Source organism: Saccostrea cucullata, unplaced genomic scaffold, assembly GCF_032062105.1.
Source record: "Saccostrea cucullata isolate Sc308-1 unplaced genomic scaffold, CSIRO_AGI_Scuc_v1 ctg439, whole genome shotgun sequence".
Taxonomy (NCBI): domain Eukaryota; kingdom Metazoa; phylum Mollusca; class Bivalvia; order Ostreida; family Ostreidae; genus Saccostrea; species Saccostrea cuccullata.
Genome location: NW_026928938.1, coordinates 9,607 through 25,000, shown reverse-complemented (window position 1 = coordinate 25,000; position 15,394 = coordinate 9,607). Strand labels below are relative to the sequence as shown.

Sequence of the window (15,394 nt, the reverse complement as noted above, 5' to 3'; positions counted from 1 at the left end):
GTCATGCAGGAATGCGTCTGCAAACTGAAACCGGTGATTATTTCATTAGTTGCTATGGACCCCTGTTCCCATGGCATCAGAAATAATAAAAAAAAAATCAAACCTTGCCAATTCCTTAGTACGGCTTTGTGCAGGGACAAAAATATATAGCTATAGTAGGAATGAATTAGTATTAATAGTATTAATTTGTTAGTGAGGACCTAAATTAATTTTTAAAAAGTTATAGGGGATAATGTAAGCGCAGAAATCCAATATTTTTTTTTCAAAGGGGGGGGGGGGGCATTAAATATCACAGATGTTAAGTCTCAGAATTTTTTGACAAGCAAACATAAATAAACTAAAAAGTAATAAGAATTCAAAATAAATAATAAATAAAAATAAATCTATTACAAAGGATATGTGATTTTATCGATATACCCCGCGCAGTACTAGTATATCACAATTTTTCCTTTCCTTTCCTTTTTTTTTGGGGGGGGGGGTAATATGTATTGTGATTCGGAGGTCTTAAGACCGGTGTTTAGGTGCATATCACAAAGTCCAAAAATTATTTGCGATTTTATTCTTCTTGAAAAGAATTTAGAATGTTTAATGGTAACAATTTCCAAAACAGTTAATTTTCAAAAATTTATAATCAACATAAGTTTTTGGTTTTAGTCGTAAGTTCATTTGTAAAACAGGATCTAGAGGTTCGGGCAATAATTATAGGCAGACAAAAAAAAGGCTGGATTAATTTCTTTATTTAAAAAAAATATTTTTAAAAAACTGTCAATTAAAACAACAGTAATTTTAAGACGTTGACCTAAAACTAAAAAAAAAATAAAAAGGGGGTGTCAAAATTATATTGCAGACTTTTTTCATTGACGTTGTAAATTTCTAATACAAACACTGACATATTTATGCAGAAACAGTTTTCGCATTAACAATGCGACTTCACCTCCCGCCATTTTTTTTACCTGTTACTCCAGGTAAACTGAGGAGTATACTCGCGTAACACGGGTTGATCACCCGTGTCGAAGATAGGTTGTTTTATTTACAACTCTAGTGACTCGTGTAACCCGTGTCGCTTAATCGAATATACCCTTAGTATTCACAGAGCTACCTGGGTATAGAAATCACGTGGTTAATTATAATATTCAACAGGTAACAACGTGGTCAAAATGACCTGTTAACTATAGAGAAAGTGAACACACGAGAACAGTTTTTTTTCTTTTTAACCATGAGCGCATGTTTGTCTATTGATCTCCTTTTAATATGAGGTAATATATGTAAATATACAACTACCATAAAAAGGAGAACAATAGACAAACATGCGCTGACTATGCATGAAGCCTGTAAAAAGGTGGGCGTACTCATTATCCTATGGAGATTCCAGAATATGCGATGACCCCTCCCTATAAAAACGACTTCGAACTTTGTTAATACGAACTTTTAATTAACGTAATTACACAAAGTTGCAGTTAAGACATTTACCATGTCTACCTTAAAAAGAAAAATGCCCATTTTTAAAATTGATTATGTCGCAATTTCTAAGTTTCCTTAAGTGCAGTCATCCTTTATGCAATATTCTAGAATGTAAGGTTATGCATATTAATCGTATAATCATTTGTACAAAAATTATGAAATTATTTCGAAATATATGGCAATTTAAAAAAAAATAAATAAATGAGTTAACTTTGTTATTTTCAGTATTTCTGCCCAGTGGCTATTGAAGTAAAGTATACAAATGTATCATAAAAATGTGATGTTTTTCCTAGGGAAAAATCTTATTTTTTCTTATTTTCTGAAAAGTTAACCTTTTATTATAGTTGTTTTGTGACAGCTAAATATGTGAAAGTAAATTTTGTAAAGTGAGATGACGTCTATAAGACCCTGTACTGTACCAGTATAGGAAGAAGTAGAACAGCAGAAATTGAAATTCATCTTCATTATAATCTTCTCTGTGTTGTACTTTTATACGAAATCTCTCAATCTTATAATTAAAATTAGATCCATGCAACTAGATCGCTACACAAAGCTTTGCAGAATATCTCGATCATCCGTGGGTAAAGAGAAAGTACGTCTTTCTTTTTTTTTGACAAGATAATATGCACTGTCTCAACAATTAAGCTATTTACTAATCTATATCTCTGTGTTCTCTTTTATCTGCATGATCGAGTGCATGCATCCACAGCTTTTAAAATCATCAAAAACAACTTGATAAATTTTCGGTTTTTATGAAAAACGAAACCTTACATTTTGCTTTTGTAAGCACTGAACTGATACCCTTTGTTTAATGCTTCTCGGAAGTGATTCTCTTATCCTGGAATTCAGAGATTGTAAGGTAAAAATAAGGAATACCGATAAGACATTTTTTTCTCGACAAAACTATGAGTTTAGCCCCCCCCCCCCTCCTTTCTTTCATCCGCCACTGCCTGGGCACTGAAAATCCCGGGTATTTTACTTAATATTAAAGTAAACTTTTGTATCCCTAATCCATGTATCGCTATACCCTATTACATCGATTTCTGTTCATCAGTATATTAATTTCGTTTTCCATATTTATAGAACATTTTGTTTTCTTCGGAATAAAAGGTTTGTACCCTTGATTTACAACATTATTAATAATTTGGCGTCGGAAGTAAAATGAAGGGGGGGGGGGGAGGGCTAATTGAAAGAGAAAAAAAAAATAAAACCTGAAAAAAACCCATCACTTGACCTTCTTAAAATTAGAATTCAAATTCTGTGAGTGTTGGTAAAAAAGGGGGAGGCTATAAACCTACGCCCTTATCTTTATCGTGTCTATCTTTGCAAAAAAAGTGGGGTTGGGGGCTAAGACCCCCCCCCCCCCCCCTGGTTCCGACGCCTATGGACTATAATTATCCATATCATTCACACAGTGTAGTGGAAACTAGCTGTAGCATTTTTCACAAAAAAATCTTTCGACTTCAGTTTCTTTTTCTTCAGAAGTATATATAGGCTGTGCGTAACAGGACAAAAAGTCTTCTATTTCCATTATATTTGATAATATTGTAAAATATTCATCGGAAGAAATTAAATGTATTCATTAAAAGAAATACATAGTTGTCAACTCTTTATCTTAGTCGGAAGATTTTTTTTTTAATTTGTGAAAAGAGCCACATCATAATAAAGTCCCTATTTATAATTTAATAATGGTCCCACTTAGGTAATTTTAATAGGATTATATGTATATGATAAAATTATTGCACATCATCATGGATCATTCTGTAAACTAGAAATGTGATTTTTGTTTACCCCATCTCAAAATAGGTACATGTACACTTTCATTAAATCAATTGGTCTCAGTATAAAGTCAAAATTATAATATATAGATCTAATCTTATCAATATATTGTCAGAGCTTTGCAAAAATTCTCTAAAACATTTGATAAGATTTACTGCATCACGAGGTTCAGGTGCGGATGAATTATTTTCTGACAGTATGATCAAGACAAGGGATTGGGTCAAGCCTTACCCACCGAGAATATGACAATGGAAAGAGGGGGGGGGGGTTCCAACCTCCCGGGTAAAATAGCAATCTGTACATGCTGTAACAAATAAAATACTCATCTTAAAAAAAGATAAATTTGAAAATATTAAGTATAAAAATTAACGGTAGATTATTGATTAATAATGTATTTCAAATTGATTTTATTTATCAAACTTGAAAGGCAAAGACCTAAATATTCCGTGGTGTGAAATGACCTCACTTTACCTTTGTACTCCATTCGGATTACATCTGGCGGTCTGTATTCGGAACATTTCGAGAAGCTTCCAACAGAGCAGTATATCGAACAACCTCGCCAACGTCGAATCAAGCCGGTTTTAGGCCAACAACTTTTTCTTCGTCTTTAGAAACAACCGAAATTATGGCGGAATCAGAGAGGACAGTAGTAGTAGCGATGGACGGAAGTGAGAATTCCGATTTCGCCTTTGACTGTAAGTGCTTTATTTGTGTAAATGTTGTCTTATTCGCACCCAACATGCACTTGACTGAATGTGCGTGGTTGGTCGATACAACCAAATCATTGTACCTAGGGCCTAGCTGTATCTACAGTTTTAACTTTAGAATATTGAAATATATGTATAAATGGTATATGGTATTAGAAGTTTATCGTTAAATATTAGCGACACTGAAAGGTTAACTTTCGTTATGAAATAGGTCATGCGTGACCGTGAATAGTGGAGAGCTGCATACGTGCATATAAATTCCAACCCTTGGTTATCCAGATTTTAAAGTTATTGACCCATTTCTCTGTAAGCATAGTTTAGTCGTGATAATCGTGTGCTGGCTCTCCGTCCTCAATTATTTACGACCATCACACCGGGAGAATGATTGTGAGAAAATTTTATTTCTCAGTCCGTGAACGAAATCGAATTATTTGGTCATTCCTCTCTCCTTATCCCCGCGGTGGGTAACCTCTGGAGGGGGTGATGTGTACAGAGTGGGGATGACAGAAAAACTTTCTAACGGAACATATGATGCAGAGTTTACAGACATTATCATGATTATTGTCGCGCTGTTAAAAAATACAAGTATATAATCTTATCGATTTCTTGAGTATGTTTGATCTGCACCCTAAAGCATTTTTGAACTAAACCCCACCCTGGGGGTGGGCCAGGGGGGATGAACATTGCAAATGGATGTAGAGAGCTATGTATAGGTTTTAACCACATTGTGTTTTTCCTTAAGAATTGTTGATAACTGGAATCAAACCTATTGATTTTTTTTAATTGAACATTGGCTCATTATAAAATGTAAAATCCCTGCAACCATCAGCCACAAAATCAATGAAGATATTATTAGAAGATGAATGGGAAAATAGCGAGATTGTGGTTGGTGTTGGTTTTGAGTGCCTGGTCACATTCATTGATCCATGTTGATTATTCCAGCAGGATTAAAAAGATAAAATCACACCAAATACAAAACACTTCCTCCTCGTGACCTTCATTTGTGCATTTTTCAATTTCACAGTTGGCTTAATAGAAAAACACAGCAAATGTAAATATTACAATTTAATTGATATGATCATGATGATATGTGATAACGTATGACTTGTGTTTTGTAGGGTACATGAAGAATGCGTACCACAAGGGGGATCATGTGATCTTTGTTCACTGTCCAGAATACCACACAGTGGTTCAGTCACGTAAGTTTAATATATCCCAGAGTTAATCATGTTAATATATATCTTTATATCAGACCCATTTCAGTTGTCCAATTATGTAAGTTTACTGTCTGCTAGTTCATGTAGTTAACGTATCCTTTATATCAGACCCATTTCAGTTGTCTAATCAATTCTCAGCTATGTGTACTAATCTTGATAAATCCCATTGATTATTCCCCATATCAAACTCGTTTCAACCAGCACTTAGTAAGTATATGTCAGCCCCATGGTGAGGATAGAACCTAGAGCCATTCAAAGTAAACAGTTAAAACATGAAGAAATTTTTTCTTAATGAAAGTATACTTCACACTTTTTGCAGATCTGCATTTGCAACAACTCAAAGCATTTTTGTTGTTGTAAAAAGTGGTTGACTATTTAATTTATATTACGGTAACATGCCTAAGATTTGTCTTAATGCAAATGAATTTCTTGATCATCAAAAGAGAAAATTCATTATTATTAGTGGAAGATATCAAACATACAGTATACATGTTGATGTATGCACAACCCTATCCATTCAATGTTATGTAATTCCACATTACAGTAGACTTTGTAAACTCCGAAATGCAGCCAGTATTCATTTTATAGAGAGAGAGCTAGAGATGTAGAGAGATTGCAATGTTGTTTTAACTACTGGTGAAAAGTAACTTTTTCCTTTTGGGAAAATTAGGTCAGAATCCCCCCTTTTAATCATGTAAATTGCATAATATTTTCTGAAAAGCTTTTTTTTAATACAGTTTTAAGATATGATCGCCCCTTCTATCGACATCTATTAGAATGGAGAGTTTTTCGGTAGAGCTCTAGCATCCAGTACAGTCATTCTCGTTTTCAATTTTATAATGGTAGTCCAATAAAATGCTGAGATAAATATGTGAAGAGCTGTACAATTGTTAAACAACTCTGTGTACGAAAAAAATCTCACCAGGAAATTTTACCTTCCTGCATGGAAGTGTTTTTGTATAACTGTAAGCTTTTAGGTTATTTTGGTATATAGTATAAAGAACCTAAATATTCTTATAAAGATGATGAGGTCTTTAAGCATGAAATACCATGTACTCCGATTTACTAATTGAGTCAAATCAACAAAATGCATTTTTGACGTGACTCACTATAGAATGTTAGAACTTAGATGTGTGACATTTGCATTTGGTAGTTCACAATGATAACATGATATATTTTAAAATGGCACTGTGGAACATGGTGGAATGAAGTGGTTTGCGTTGGTCCACTGACTAAAAATATTCAACTCTTAACAGATTATTGATGCACACCAAGTTTCCTTTACCATGTTAAGGAATGTTTACTGTGAAGTATGAATGGAAAAATATGCAACCTGGCAGATTAAAGTTTCGAGATAGAGATGACATTACTTTTTTAAATTTATACATTCTGAATGCACAGTCACACAATTGTATTCCATTACATCACTGTGTCGAGACCATCACTGTGTAGACACATACAGTAGGGATAGGCCAGACATTTAATTCCACACATACGTTGCTAAATTACTGTGAGAGTTGTAAAAGTTAAGGAAGAAATACCCACATATATATATATAATTGTTAACAATAGATCTAGAAGTTGTTTCATAGTAAAACAGGACTCCTTGCATCTGCAGCTGTCTATACGAGCAGATGTATAAATGTATTAATATTGTATGCACTGTATATTCATAAGAATTTGATTGCTATTAAACCAACCAAGTACAGAACAGCATATGGGAGAACTGAACACTTGCTGTGTACATAAGTAGTTAATGTGTAGAAGCTTGTGTTATTGTTTTAGACTAGTAATAATCAACACCTGAAATAAAACAACAACCCCCCTCCAATGCCCAAACATTTCAACTTTCCCAATTTTGAGACTAAAAGTTTCCAATTCATCTGTAGAGGAACAAACTAAAGTGACATCTTAGAAACATTGAATGAGTTGTGTCAGTTTTCCACTTCCTTTTAATTAGTAAGAGATTATTATTATTATTATTATTCTACTTTTATATAGCGCCCTATATAATTATGGAATTACTCTAAAGCGCTTTACACGTAGAAAACAATTACAATATAAAACAAAGGACGGGTACAATATAAAATAGCAAAAAGGTAAAATCATAGGGCATTTTTTTTTTTTTTTTTTTTTTAATAAAATAAAACCAACTGGATGCTCCATTGTGACTAGAGCCTTATAAACTAAAGGCGAGTCTAAAAAGATGTGTTTTTAGATTTCTTTTAAAAACTTCAAGTGACTGTTCTTTCCTAAGATCCAGCGGGAGGCAGTTCCACAGGGTGGCTGAAGATACATCAAACCTTCTATCTCCATACATCTTACTTCGAGTGCGTGGTTTAACAAGGCTCAGTGAATCCGCAGACCGTAGTGAACGTTGTGGGCGATAAAACTGAACAAGTTCCTGGATGTATTTCGGGGCTAGCTTCTGTAAGGCCTTGAAAGTGTACAACAGAATTTTATATTGTGCACGGTATGCCACAGGTAGCCAGTGAAGAGTTATGAGAATTGGTGTTATATGTTCATGTTTTCTCAAACGTGTCACCAGTCTGGCTGCAGTGTTCTGAACTTTCTGCAACTTTTGCAAGGATGTGGCATTGAGGCCAAACAATAGTGCATTGCCATAATCAAGTCTAGATGTCACTAAAGATCTAACAAGTGTCCTGCAAGCATCCTCTGTTATGAGTGATCTTATTCTACCGATGTTACGAAGATGGAAATAACAGGATCTTGTAACCGAATTGATTTGACAGTCCATGCTTAATTTGCTGTCGAAAAATACCCCGAGATTTTTAACACAGGAAGCATTACTGATGACTGATCCACCAAAAGCGAGTTTACGTCCTGTAAATTCATTTGCCATACGTTTCGGTGTAAAGATGATGAGTTCAGTCTTATCCTGGTTTAACTTAAGGATGTTGTTTTGCATCCAGTCTTGTATATCAGACAGACACCGTTCAAGTCTATTCGCAATGTCGTCCCAACTGTCCTTCGGGTTAATAATCAGGTAAACCTGTGTGTCATCAGCATAACAATGGTAATACATGTTATGTCTCCGGCAAATTTCTCCGATGGGTTTGGAGAACATACAATATAGACGAGGTCCTAAAACAGACCCTTGTGGTACACCAAACTGGAGTAAGAACTCTCTCGAGAATGTCGAACCTACAGCAATTTGTTGACTTCGACCAGATAAATAAGACTTTATCCATGAAAGCGCCGATCCTGTGATACCAAACGCGTATTCGATGCGACTGATTAGTATATCATGATCAATCACATCGAATGCAGCCGAGAGATCTAGCATTACGAGAGCAACGCATGAATTCTTATCCAGTGCAGAGGTAATATCATGGTGCACCCGTAGCAGGGCAGTTTCTGTAGAGTGACTACTTCGGTAGGCCGACTGCACGTTATCATGAAGCTGGTAAGCGTTTAGGTGTTTTTCGAGTCGAGATGCCACCGCTTTTTCTAATACTTTAGATAAAAAAGGCAAATTTGAAACAGGTCTGTAATTTTTGAATTCATCTTTGTCAAGTCCTTGACGCTTAATCAAGGGACGTACTATGGCCTTTTTGAAATCCAATGGTACTGACGCTTCTGAGAAGGATTTGTTGATAATTTCAGTGATGATTGGTAAAAGACTCTCCAAACATTGTTTCAAAACATTTGTGGGTATTGGATCTAACTCGCACGACTTCGTTGGTGCATCGCCGATAATGTCACATACCTCAGCAATCGACACTGGTTCAAACGCTTCCAGAGGAATGCCATCAAACTTGATGTCAGCTCGAAGGACAACTTCCATAGTAGGAGACTTGGTCAAGGAGCAAAGCTTTTCTCTGATTTTCTGAATTTTACCGATAAAAAATTCACCAAATTTGGATGCGAGATCGATTTCGCTGTCATGCTCTGGCAGGACTGATAAATTTGTGTTTCCCATGAGATTGTTGGTAAGTTTAAAAAGCTGTTTCGAGTCGCTGCCAATTTCCTGAATTTTGTTTATATAAAACTGACTTTTACAGTGTTGTATGAGTTTTGTAACCTGCATACATTTCTGATTGAAAATGTCCTTGTGGACTGCTAGGTTTGTTCGTCTCATAGTTCGTTCAGCCCTTCGGCGATCTCTCTTAGCAGAATAAAGATCATCCGTAAACCAAGGAGTATTCGGTCGTATAACAATCTCCTTTGATTTCAGAGGGGCATGAACATCGATGGTAGCAGTAAGAACTCTATTGTAGTGAATGATAAGCTTTTCAACAGATGCTTCCTTGTAAGTCACGTTTGAAAAATCAAGATCGTTTCTGAAATTCTCTATGTTGATGTCATGAATTTTCCGAAAGGTTACCGTTCTTCTCTCTCTCGGAGCTTTGGACAGACGCAGTAAAGTGCGAATTGCGAGGTGGTCACCACTTCTGTTTCCATTGTTGTCACATATACCAGGATCTGCTACAAATGGCGTTCCCTGTAATATAGAACTATCTTCTCTGGTTATCAACACATCTAACGTATGACCAAGACGATGTGTTGCATCGGAAATATGCTGCTTTAATCCATGTTCTGTTAGCAACTCTGTAAATGTTCTAGCATCTTTGTCGTTGGGATCATCAAGATGGAAATTAAGATCACCTGTGATAAGTAACTCACCAGGGATTAACACGAGACTGTCCAGATAGTTGGTCCATTCTTCAAAGAAAACGGAATTCTTGAATTTATTTGATTTAGATGGTGGTGGGCGATATATAACAGCGATGCGAATAAAGTTGTTTTTGACTCCAACAGAGCACTCTAGATGTTCAAAATGAGTGTATTTGGCATCTTTGTTCGCAGGTTTCACACTAACCTGTTTTTCGTGAATAATCGCCAGGCCTCCACCCCTTCGATCTACCCTTGGTTTATTTATGAAATTATATCCGTTTGGTGTTAGTTCAGACAAAATGGCGTTATCTGTGTCTGATCCTAGCCATGTTTCAGTCAGCACCATGAGATCGATGTTATTTGACTGAATGTAATCATTTATGGATACTGATTTATTTCTTGAAGATCTACAATTGAGAGTACATAGTGAAAGAGTTCCTGACGAGTTGGCTATTGGAACTCTACTTGTTTCAATTTTCAAAAGATTCGAACCATCTCGACAGCTTGTATTGTCAATTCTCTTTGTCCTGTGTTGAATCAATGTTGGAATAGGGAAGGTCCCACATGTTTCATTTGGAACTTTTGCGATAGAACAGGAATTGTTGAGAGTATCATTGAAGATGTACACTAAATTATTTCTATTAACCCCAAGTTGATGTTCCACATAGCTCAGCCGCCCAACACAGACAGTGTGGATACGTCTTATGAACCTGCGTCCACCCTTCGTGCCCCTTCTAACTCGAAAATGTTTGGCACGACCCGACACACCAACAGTGTTTGGCCTTACAATACACATCGTGCAGAAACTATATTAATTGAGTACGAAAAAATGTGGAGTGACTTGTCAACACAATCCAACCAAATAGAGAGATAGTTCGTACAGGGAATCGTACTGAAGTCAAAGTATATTTAGCTCAGTAGGAACATTTGTGGAGCGACTTGACAACACAATCTGAGCAAAAAGAAAGATAGCTCGTACCGGTAAAATCCCAATAGAGTCAAAGTAGAAAAGTTGAGTAAAACAATTTGTGGAGCGACTTGGCAACACAATTCAAACAGCGAGAAAGATAGCTCGTACCTATAAAAAGCAATACAGTCACGGTTCAGTGAACTTAAAATTAAAAACTTTAAACTAAAATTTCACTTAAAAACGGAAATTTAGAGAACAAAGGATTCAACCTTTTGATTAAGCGACGTGTTATATAAAAGCTCAACAAATCTTAAAACTAGAACCTTAGTAACAAAAGAGCAATCAAGTTATATAGTCAGAGGTGGAGCTGCCATGTCATAGCGCTAACACACTCAGTCACAGTTGTGATGTGGAGAGAGGTGTGACAGTTGTAGATAGCCAAACATAATTGATAACTTCAAAGCACAAAGCAGCCTAAAAATATAAGATGGATATGTAAAACAGTGATTGCTAGTTGTTTATTCTTTAAGATGCAGAATAATAGTCAATGAGATTAGAATTAACATAAAAATAAATTGACATTTGTTGATAACAGAAAATTCCGTTTTTTCTCTTTTGATGCTATTTTTCCCAATTTTACTTTTAAAAAACATTTCCAATGGGTAGGAAAAAAATTTATGTTTACGATAATTTTTTATAAGTAAGGTTTACTATGACACTGCAATCCTCGAGTGGCTGAGATTGTCGGAGATTGACCTTAGAAAATATGTGTACACAGCGCTATCTTTGTGTGTCACAGCGATATAGGTATTCCCACTCAGCAGTGTTTGTAAGATCGTACACTGTCCTCTTACACAGGGATAAGGAGGGACTTACTGTATTTGTTCTTTAAAATTCTAACAAGAATTTGACTCTAGGACTACTGAAAAATTGAAATATTTTACTGAAAATAGGAATGGTAGCTGTCTTTCACATGATAGAGCAGATAGTGCATCTGTGTAAAAAAGCAAAATAAAACAAACTCTGAATTGAATTCATCAGTTTTCCCATCAAATATGCTTCAATTATGTTTGTTGTAGAGACACTTATTGACTTTCTTCCATATTATCATGATAATGGTTTTTCACTTTTATTATGCCTATTTTGAGAATCGTGTCATTTTAATGGTATTTACTTGTGGTGTGAATTATGGAGCCATTAGGAATGAACTGAAATGTTGCTCAGTTTGAGACACATAACTTTATAGTATTATAAATTAATATAAAATCTTATCTTTTTTTTCAATGTACCAAAAATGAAGTGCATGGAATATTTTGGTTTTGACAGGTTTCTAAATCCTTCTGAAATCCTGCATTTCACATTGTATTGTATCAATTGAATAATTTCCAAAAAATTGACACAATCTGAGTACAATTCTGATGTTCTTGATATAAAGAATAAATGGCTGTTGACACAGTGCTTCAAATTCTGTCATTTTAACAAACAAAAAATGAAGAATGCTAAGACATTTTGTAACAGTCGTGCCAACTTTTTGAAAGAATTTCTGATAAATTTGATTTATTATAAATTGAAATTTGTTTTACTTTACATAAAACATACATTTTGAGGAGGAAAAAAAACATGAAATTGTTTACTGTATATATGCATCACGGCTGTTTAAATACCACATTGTTTTGTACCTTACACCTGTTTATAATGTATTCTGTCATAGACAGCTCTGCACTAATGTGTACATTTACAATGTTAACTGAAGTGTGAAGTTGTAAACAGTCACTTTGTATATATATATACAGTAAACCTGCTGTTTAAGTACAATAAGATTGCTCTATACAAGTGTCACATGAATTTTGTAACAAAACTTAAGATTTTTCAGTTCAAGGACTTCCTTTTTAACAAACTTTTGTGACGGTGGAAGTCTATTCATTTACTTAACCCAAAATGTTGCTAGTAATTATTCTTGCCTTCCACTGGAAAATTATATGGATCTACAGTGTAGGCGTTGGTCCAGTGAACATGATTTAATTACGCACTTAGTTCTACCAGTAACAGATCTGTATTCACTATTTGTATAAACAGAAATTAAAATATAATAGAATAGCATTGTAAAGTTATTTCTTGTTAGCTTCTCTCGTGCACAGAATTACAGCAGTGCTGGGTTTGGAGATCAGCTACTTTTTGTTGGTAACTTGGTAGCATTGACAGTCCAAAAATATTGTGAAATGTAGTTAGAGGAGGTGTTTTTATTGTCTGTAGCTATGGTGTTGTAGCTATAGTTTTGTAGCTATGGTGTTGTAGCTATACTAGAGCAGATATTTCCAAATTGACTGTCATCTTTTCTTGTTTGAGAACTTTGGTAATGTAGCTCTATGTTGATGACAGGTGTTGTCATATTGCTGACATGTGTCTTGTTTGTAACCATGGTGATGACAGATTTTGCTATATTGACTGAAATACATTTGATATGTATGTAACCATGGTGATGACAAATGATGACATATTAAGTGATATGTGTCTTTTTTGTAACTATGGTGATGACAGATTTTTGCTAGATTGACTGATATGTGTCGCTTGTATGTAGCCATGGTGATGTCAGTATTGACAGATGCCATATTATTGACTGGTAATGGTACTGTTTGTAACAATGCTTATTTCAATTGTTACTATGTTGATTTACTTTTCTTTTGTTGTTTGAAACTATGATGATGGCAGATGTTACTATGGTGATTTACTTTTGTTTTCTGGTTTGTAGCTATGGTGATGGCAGATGTTACTGTGCTGACTGACATGTGGAAAGAGGAAGAAAAAAGAATCAAAGAATTGCTGGAGAAACTAGGTCAGCAGATGAAGGACCACGGGGTAAGTGACCAATGAAAATGTAGAAATTATGATGCATTGTGGGTAAGTCTGAAATAGTGAAAGCTGCAGAAAATTGTTAGTGCATGAAATTATTAGCAACAAACTACAAAGCATTACCAAAAAAAAAGTGTGACGATATGAATAAAAATAGACAAAGAATGGAGAAAAAGGAAGTTCTGAAGTGATAAAAGGACTGTTAATGTCATCAAATATCTGAAAACTCTGGCCTTGGATTGAATAAGAACAAAATTTGGAGTCCAGACATTTTTGTTGATTTAATGTTTAAAATTTTTAGAATAAGTTTTAATGGGTTCAATGTTTTGGTTCTTGAGGAAAAGAAATGTGGTTATTTGACTTTATGGTTGAAGAAGTGTTCAATTTAACCTATAGATTTTATAATCATATTTATATATTTATGCATCACTTGTAGAAAGTGTTTATAACTGTCTGTTTTTCCGTTCATACAGATTGGCGGGAAGGTGAAGAGTATCGGAGGCAGCCCAGGGGAGGTAATCTGTCAGGTGGCAAAGGACGAGAACGCTGCGCTGATCGTGACCGGGACCCGGGGGATGGGGAAGATCCGCCGTACCTTCCTCGGCAGCGTTAGCGACTACATTCTGCACCACGCTCACGTCCCCGTGCTGGTCGTCAGACACAAGGATGACCCCAAGAACTAGAGGTCACCCACCCCTCCCTGGGGCCTCCCACCCTCAAATTCTCACGGAAACCAGTGTCATCACGAGTAGCTCTCATGGATTCAATTTTTACTTTTGACCCTTTAACTTACAATTCACTGGTGTTCTTATGCAAATTATGTCCAAAATGCTTTTGTTAACTCTTTCAAAGAAATGACTTTCTCTTTTGTATACTTGATTTAAACTGCTGAAAACTATAGAATCAATAACCAGATTTTGAAATATTTGTGAAAGTAAGGAATTTTTATGAAGATATGAACAATTTTTTATGTTCATTTTAGACGTCTTACCTAATAAGCATCATCATTTTCCCTTACGCATTGACTTTTGTACCGTTGAATGGATTTGTAATTTTCTTGACAAACTTAGGTTTCACTGATTGATGTTTGTGTTTTTTTTTATCTGAAGTGAAGTTGTGGATTAGTTTTTTTGGCTGAATCCCAAACATAAACAGAGAACTGGGGGAGGAGAGGTCAAGGTCATTGCAAAGAGATGCCATAATCTTCAAGTATTTTTAGTGCTACCCAAGTTTGTACCCATATGTAGTATTTTTTTTTATCAGATGTATATTTCTTGTTAAATCGTATAAAGCAAAACCGAGTAAAAGGATTCCATTAAAAGAAAATGTAAAACATTGTATATTTGGAAGTTTATTTAAAATAATATGTACTAGTAGTTGTGTCAGTCATTTCTTTTTTCAAAATATATGTCATTGGTGCATGTAATGCGTGATAAATGCCATCAAAAGACCAATAAAATTCGATATCTTCTCTGTAATCAGTAAATAAACTGAAGTCATAGAAATTGGAATGTTGTACTCTATTACAGTAAAACGCACTCATAGCAAACACGCTTGTAATGAATTGATGCTTATAGTGAAGCGATTTTTATCCCGTTTAACTTTATAAAATGGTGAATATAATGGATAGCAATTATTGCCGATAATGAAGCAATTTGTTAGCAGGGTGTTTTACTGTGGTGTATCAGAGTCAGGGAGTCACCTGTACGCAGAGCTGTAATTCTGTATTCATCCAGGATGGGAGTTTCAATATACGTATTATCAGATCGTTAACTGCAGTTAAGAGTTGTAAACCGTAGTTTACAAATCTATCAGATAATCTATGTTCTGCA

At 35.1% G+C, this 15,394-nt stretch overlaps 1 protein-coding gene across 1 annotated transcript; it reads left to right on the top strand.

Moving 5' to 3' along the window:
• Positions 1-3,773: 3,773 nt before the first annotated feature.
• On the top strand, positions 3,774-15,067 carry LOC134279318 (universal stress protein Slr1101-like). The gene is made up of 4 exons (XM_062761676.1): positions 3,774-3,935; positions 5,066-5,146; positions 13,462-13,568; positions 14,036-15,067. The coding sequence occupies exons 1-4, from the start codon at positions 3,866-3,868 to the stop codon at positions 14,243-14,245; spliced, it is 468 nt and encodes a 155-aa protein (XP_062617660.1). The 5' UTR covers positions 3,774-3,865; the 3' UTR covers positions 14,246-15,067.
• The last annotated feature ends 327 nt before the right edge of the window (positions 15,068-15,394 follow it).

What these genes read in the sequence shown, in the direction of transcription:
- LOC134279318 (XM_062761676.1), top strand. Translation starts at nt 3,866, where the DNA reads ATGGCGGAATCAGAGAGGACAGTAGTAGTAGCGATGGACGGAAGTGAG. An exon ending in TTCCGATTTCGCCTTTGACT is followed by an intron (nt 3,936 to 5,065) that starts GTAAGTGCTTTA and finishes TGTGTTTTGTAG; the next exon opens with GGTACATGAAGAATGCGTAC. An exon ending in AGCAGATGAAGGACCACGGG is followed by an intron (nt 13,569 to 14,035) that starts GTAAGTGACCAA and finishes CCGTTCATACAG; the next exon opens with ATTGGCGGGAAGGTGAAGAG.